The 7437-nt window shown below is 41.3% G+C and overlaps 1 protein-coding gene across 1 annotated transcript in view; it reads right to left on the bottom strand.

The window, feature by feature from the left end:
* Window positions 1-837: 837 nt before the first annotated feature.
* Window positions 838-7437, bottom strand: part of PDGFRL (platelet derived growth factor receptor like) — a 38369-nt gene continuing 31769 nt past the window's right edge. The window contains exons 4-6 of the mRNA XM_006128436.5: window positions 4819-5112; window positions 4216-4355; window positions 838-1560 (exon numbers count right to left, since the gene is read on the bottom strand). Coding sequence (XP_006128498.2) covers window positions 1372-1560; window positions 4216-4355; window positions 4819-5112 — 623 coding nt within the window. The 3' untranslated portion in view covers window positions 838-1371. The remainder of the gene's footprint in view (window positions 1561-4215; window positions 4356-4818; window positions 5113-7437) is intronic.

Raw genomic sequence — 7437 nt, 5'->3', positions numbered from 1 at the left:
TGGTGAATTGAGTGGAATGGTTCTATTTTTCTATTTAAATGGTACACCATTTGGAATATTAATGTCAGTTTTACAGCTATGACTAGTCTCCCAAGATTGCAGAGTCCATAAGTGTTACTAGAGAGACAAGGTGGCACCAACTTCTGTTGGTTAAAAAAAAAAAAAAAAAAAAAAGACATGCTTCAGAGTTCCCACAAAGCCCTTCTTCAGGCAGTTGAGGGTTTCCTTCCTGCCATTCATTAATTGAGGGAAAGCAAAGCACTCCCAGGTGCCCATGCTGTGGGTGGGTGCTCCAGGACTGGAGCGCACACATGGAAAGTTAGCAGGTGCTCAGCACCCACCTGCAACCAAACTCCCCCTCTGCCTCCCTCTCCTGAGTGCTTCCCATTCACTGGCAGCCCAGCTGATCTGCTCCTCCCCCTTCATCCCAGCACCACCTGCTGCCACAAAACAGCTGTTTCCTGGCAGTCAGAGGCTCCAGGATCACCTAAGCTTAGAAAGTGTAAATGAAACACCTGAATACAGTATTTATACTAAGACTGGAGTAAATTCACTAAATACAGTCAGGTACTGTAGTTTCCTACTTGGCTGATACAGGATCTTTTCTCAATCACTCAGTACTGTAAATCAGGGCATTTTACAATTAACTATGTTAAGGCAAGAGCAAGTAGAACTGGAAATAGAAAAATGCAATATTTTACCTTTTAATTATATTTTTTTGAAGTACCTCCCTTAAAAATGTTCAGTGCTACAACAAAAGTTATGTACTCAAACCTAACCATCTCTCAGGTATGAGAGTAAATGGTGAAAGCACACACTTGTACAACTTGTTAAATCTTCAGTAAAAGAAATTTAATCAAAGTATCAAAATGGAAGAGTAATCACTGTTGACTAATTTTCTAAAACAAGAGAATCATAGCTAAATAATGTTTTTTACATATACAATATGTTAAAGTTACCACCATGGCAAAGAAGAAAATATATATATGGTGGTGGGTCCACCTGAAGTTGTTATATATCTTCCTCTTAGCATTCATGAAAATAAAGCACAATTAACATTTTTACAAGATATTATTTGTAGTACCCTGCTAAAGATTTATCGTTGTATTAGGAGCACTTGCGAGCCACATGCATATTGAGGTTACAAAAAGTAAAAAAAAAAAAAGTGGATATCCACCCAGCTGTCTCGAATATTGCTAAGCATTAGGATCTCTGTTCTGGATCACTGCTCTATAATGAAAGTAGAATGTGTGAATATGAGGAGAGAGATTAAACAGAAACCTCCACCTCAGAATTAATAAAAAGAAACGAAAGCGTCAATGTGTGCAACAACATACTGTTTGTTCATTCTGTGTCCACAGGCTTCACATATCAGGTCAGTTCAACATGGGCGGCTACTGTGGTTTGTCCTTGTAGGTTCTGAGCTGTACAAATATAGTTGCCAGCATCAATGGTTTCGAAATCGTCAATAGAAATAACACTCTTGGAGATTCTTGTGGTATGCCCAATTCCTCTGTTGATCAGCCGCCAAGAATCTTGGATAATCACAGGCCTTTCATACTGTTTTAAAAACACCCACATAAGGAAATGAAGATGTATAATTCTGCACACACTGTTAAGAATATACTGTCACTAAATAAATCATATTTCATTTCAAAGCCCTAAACAAGACATGCAGGTCTGGTCTGAAAGCCAGATTCAGCAAGGAAGTTAAGGGTGTCTAGCTGTCATGCAAGCCATTTCCCTACAATAAAAGCTTCAGGCATGGTGGATCACTACTTCTGTATTCATCTCAGCTTTTCCATTTGAAAATTCCTGTTTTAAATTTGCTTTGAATGTAATCTTGCCCCCCTCTTGAAATCACAACTAAACTGCATGTTCTCCTTCTGCATACATTCCTTCATGTTCAGTGTTAACACAGCCATTTATGCCCAATAAGGATAGGAAAACCTTCATTCTGAAATTGCCATGTTCAGGGGTTTGAACTACAGTAAAATTCCAGTTGGCCGGCATCCAGTAGTCCGGCACTCCTGATAGTCTGGCACCACCTGGAACCCGGAAGTGCTCCAAGCAGCTGGACAATTGGAGCTGCTTTGCCACAGGCTTCCCCGAGTCAGCAGCTGGTCAGTTTCAGCAGCAGCTGACTTGGGGGAAGTCTGGGATAGAGCAGCTGGGGTGCTGCTGGGTTGGTCCCGCAGTGCCGAGGGGCAGCGCTATGGGACCAACCCAGCACACCAGCTGCTCTGCCCTGGGCTTCTCCAAGTCAGCCGCTGGTCAGTTTCAGCAGTGGCTGACTTAGGGACGCCTGGGGCAGAGCATCTGGGGTGCTGCCAGGTTGGTCCTGCAGCGCCTCCCCCCTCATCTCTCCCACCCCACCTCACACCCCTCATAGCCCCCTCCTTCCAATGGCCTGGCATATCTGATAATCTAGCACCCCCTGGGTCCTAAAGGTGCCGTGTTATCGGAGGTTTTCTGTATTTGGGTGATCCATTATAACAACTTTGGCCCTATCCATGAACTAGGAAAATAGCCATGTTTATGCAAGTCAGATGTCATTGTAGCCCGCTTATGTTAATGCTTTTTCCATGCCTGTGTGAACAGATACAATAGCTATTTTGGAGAATCATGTTTTAGACTTGGTATTAGGAACTTAAAAGCCCAGTTAATCAGTTAAATACTAGGTTCACCCAACAGACCTCCAGAGCCTGGGATTGTGGGTTTGAGTACCACTCATGCTCCCACCACCCCGGAGGCTGTGACGTCAGTGCCATTTTCCTGCTGGTGGGAAGAGAAAGCCTGCAGTGGAACTACAGAGCATGGACAAACTGCCTGGAGGCTTTCCCCGCTGCCTCCCATTTGCCAAATTGCAGTCAATGGGAGCATTGGGAGGCAGTGCTCCCCAGCCCTCTGATGCCCAGATCTCATATCCCCATCTCCCTCGCACATACACACCCCAGCCCACCTCCACACCCAGCAGGGCCCCAAAAGGCACTAGGGCAAGGGAGGGCACAGCAGGGCTGGAGCTGGCACTGAAGGCTCCTGGCTTCCTGCCCCAGTCCACTCAGACCTGGGGTTTCCTGCTGCCAGAGCAGTCCTTGCCTGCAGGGCATCTAGGTCTGCTGCAGACAGGGGCTGCTCCATAAAAGAGATTGCCTGGGTGCTCTCTTTCAAGAAAGCAGCTTGCTTTTTTGAAAGTACTGATTGTAGTCTAGATGTTGTTTTTCTAAAGAGACTTTTTCGAAAGTATCTTTCAAAAAAAGGCTTGCAATCTAGATGTAGCCTAAGTATAAAAAATTTAAACTAAATCACAGAGCTACTGAGACACACACATAATATTCATTCTGACTGGGCAGAAAAATGACAGGTCTGTTCCCTTTCTGTTCCAGGTAAACTGCTGTAAGCAAAGCATTTTGTTGCATTAGATGGATGGATACAACTGTCCATATACAGCAAGAGTGATACATTCATGTATATGTCACTCTGCAAACTATGCCTAGCACTGGAGCTGCTTATATTTAGAATGTTTTCTTCAGAGATATAATGGACGTCTATTTTTCCTTATAGAAGCTTAAATTCATCACACACTGATTGTGTCAGTGAGGCACCAGTACAGTTTATAGACAGGTGGCTGCTCCAGCCCCTTGGGACCCACCATAGCCAGGGGCTGCTCTGGCCCCCCTGCAACAGGGAGGGGCTGCCTCAGCTGGCTGGCTGGAGCAGCCCCTGTCCGTGAAAGGTCTGCTTAGCTTTTCTCCCCTGCCGCAGATTACACGCTGTCTCACCGGGAGCTGGGCCAGAAGGCACTACCAGCCCCTACTCCTGCAACCCCTGCCAGCCCGCTTCTGGGGAAGCAGCTGCAGAGTCTACAATGACGCCTCCCTGGGAGCAAGGCTGGCAGAGTTTGCCCACCGTGCTCGCAGGGAGACTATGCTGTGGGCTCTGAAGTATAAAGCTTTATACTGCAGACCCTGCAACACATGCAACCGCTGTGATTTTTAGTAGTTTGGTTACATTTTTTAATGATTGTTTTACATCCCTGTCAAGTAGTATGTTGCTTCTTCCCAATGTGACCTGATACCAGAGAGCTGGACAATGCACTCTGATTGTCCTTGCCTTCCCCAGCTACAAAATACTGACTGGCATTTAAAATGCTATATTATGTGAGTTTACTCTAAGAAAAAAAATGCACCTTCAAGTTAGAATTGTGTGTCTTACCTCTTCCCCTGGGTACTTCCAAATGAATTCTACTTCTACGTCTGGTTCCCCAAGGACTATGCAGAGAACATTAACATTGTCACCACCTCCTGCTTTGTTGGATGATGCCACAATTGTTGTTGATGGTGGACCACTAGGAACTGAATGAAAAAGTGTGGGTAGGAGGCAGGAATAAGTTGCAAGATCAATTAAAAAACATCAGTAACAAAAAAAACTATTTGTGAACAAGTTTTGCTTTGATTTTTCTGGGCTTTTCCACATCCTCCATCATCTTCTTTAGATCCAACATGCTGTTGGAATTTATTATGCATCTTGAGATCCTATATAGTCATAATAAAATGGTTTACCAGTGTACACCTACTTTTTAAATGTATTAAATCTTGTGCTTTCTCTACAGTAGCATAAATTCTGGCACGTTCTACAGACAAATTTGACTTGATTTGAAAAATACATGTTCATTTAAAACATTGGAATATTCAAAATACTATAATTACAATTACAGTTGATTTTTTTTCCAAATACACATTTGAAATCTTGCCCCATAAGCAACTCCAGCAAGAGAAAGGGATTTGAATGTAAATCTATAAAAGTAATTCATCTCACCTTCCACATACAGTAGTTGATACTTGATGGAAATCTGAGATGCTCCCCGTGATTCTGCTTTACAGTAAACTACCCCTTTGTGGTCCGAGGTGGGGTGTTTATAGATAAAGCCCTTCTTTGCATCATATATAATACTAGATCCATCTGTTTTGATTTCTTCTGCTGGAAACTCTCTGTGCAGAGTTACTTTTGCTGATGGGATGGTCACTCTGCAAGGGATTACTGCTGGTTTATCTGGGTTCAGGTAGACAATCTCGAAATAACTGGAAGTAGGCACAAAGAGCTCCCCTTTATCTAGATGAGAAAGTAATGCAATATAATATTTAGCTTGGAATGTATATCAATTTCATATGAGAAAAATATAAATACAGTCTTCTAATCTATAAAAATGAACATGAGGAGGAGATATTTACTAATTTGATTAAGTTCAGATATTGCATTGGCAGTATTTCTGTGTCCAAAATATCTCGTAACAAATCACTTTAACATTCTTTACAATTAATTAAATCTGTCACCACAAGTTTTTTTTTTTTTTTTTTATAAAAAGTTAAAGTTTGTCTGACTTGGACAAACTACGTATAAAAGCTTCAGAAGGGTAGCCAAGTTAGTCTATAACTGGAAAAAATTAAAAACAATGAATAGTTTAACAGCACCTTAAAGACTAACAAAACACGTAGATGGTATCATGAGCTTTCGTGGGCACAATCCACTTCTTCCAATGAATGGAGTATTAAAGGTCCAGTTACATGAAGCTGACAAGAACAACATGCACCTTCTCTAAGTACCCATTGTTTGCTTTCTTAAGTCATTAGGCTGTGGAAGGTAGTGTGCTAGCCAGGTAATGTCTTTATTCATACCTTTGTGATAGGTCCCAAACCTGTAAATGAAGTTAAGTTCTTAGGCTTCCCTGTGTATTTGGCTTGTGGAATTGGCCTGAAACAACAGAGTGACTTTGAAATCTATTAATGAGTGCCCAGGCAGGTTAAAGTGTTCTCCAACAGGTTTCTGTGTGTTTCATTTTCAGATATCTGAGGTGTCCATTAATTCTCTCTCATAGAGATTGTCCAGTCTGGCCAATATACATAGTAGAGGGCTATTGCTAGAATTTGATGGCACAGATCACATTAGTGGAGTCTCCGAAGTGATGGCTGAGGTGGTTGGATCCAGAGATAAAATCGCTTGTGTAGATGTGTAGACAGAGTTGGCACCGGGACTGATTGCAAGGATAGGTTCCTGAATGATTATCAGGGAGGTGTGCTGCATGGTTACTGGAACTATAGTATGTATAGTTTGGCTTTTATCACTACATTTAAAAACAAATTAATGTAGAGCCTATTTGCCTGTCTCATAAAATGAAGGGTTATATCTTTAATAAATAATAATAATAATAATAGCCACCAATTTTGGGAATCAGCTTTTTTGAAATAATGCAGACCTAACACATAAAAAACCTAAAGACGTATCAGGTCCTACTTAAATTCGCTGACCCTTTTTCAAAAGAGAAAGCAGAAAAACACCATGATTTTTACTATGGCTTCTGATAGTATCTGATTTTGTATTATGTTTGGGTATCAGCAGGAAGGTGCCTTGAAAATATGTAAGTGTGTAGATTGTGAAATACTCAATTGTTTTTAAACTCTTAAGTAAAAGAAAAATTCAAACATATTAGTGCTTTTAGGTCACCAAAAACAAGGAGTATTCTAATAGGCTGACATGTTGCTTACAAATGCAATTTTAAACTCCTTAATATTTTTGGCCTGAACACTATGTGTTGCAAGGTGTCTCATCTGATTATTTCAACCGTTTGAAAAGAGAAGTCAGAGTTCCAAGGTTGTTTCGATAAATTGCTTCCATAATCCCAAGGCTCCAATGTATTTCTGAACCTTATTACAAACAATCTTATCTTAGTCATCTTATGCTGTAACACTGAAGCATGCGCCAGCCAGGAATGTTTTAGCTCTAATCAGGCTGAGCAATGTTTATTTTACATCATTCCTAATGTTTTCCACTAGGAGAACAAATTAACCATTTGCTTTAACCACCAATAGTATACTAGGTAATAATACTGAACTGCCATTTGACTTACATAAAAACCATTAATATCTAAGAATTAGGGCAGTGATCAAATTCAAGGTTTGTGGATTAATACATATACTTATATTACATGTTGAACCTATCTAACCTGGCACCCACAGGACCTGACTGGTGCCAAACCAGAGAATTTGCTGGACCACGGAGGTCAATATTGTCCAGCAACAGTACCAACACTTCCACTGCTTACTGGACTTTTACAAGATATTTGGGGTAAATTAGAGCTAAATAATAGCATAGAACACTGAGAGCCAGAACCTGTGGCTCTAAACAAACTTTATGGGACCATGGGAAATTTAAGCTAAGGGCCAGACCACAGATGTTGCTGGACCACAGAGTGTTGGACAAGAGCGGCTCAACTTCTAGTGGTTCTTTATCTTATAAAACTAATGTGCGAGATGCAAAAAACTTAGGTGAAATCCTGACTTCAGTGGGTCAGGATTTCATCCCATAAATGTGTGTGTGGGGGGGGGGGGAGCGTGAGAAGCATATTTGTACTAGAATGACATGTAGGGAAGCTATTGAAAC

The sequence above is a fragment of the Pelodiscus sinensis genome, chromosome 4 (genome assembly GCF_052426305.1).
Source record: "Pelodiscus sinensis isolate ZL-2025 chromosome 4, ASM5242630v1, whole genome shotgun sequence".
NCBI lineage: Eukaryota > Metazoa > Chordata > Testudines > Trionychidae > Pelodiscus > Pelodiscus sinensis.
Note: the sequence above shows the minus strand (reverse complement) of the source record. Positions and strands in the feature narration are given on the sequence as shown.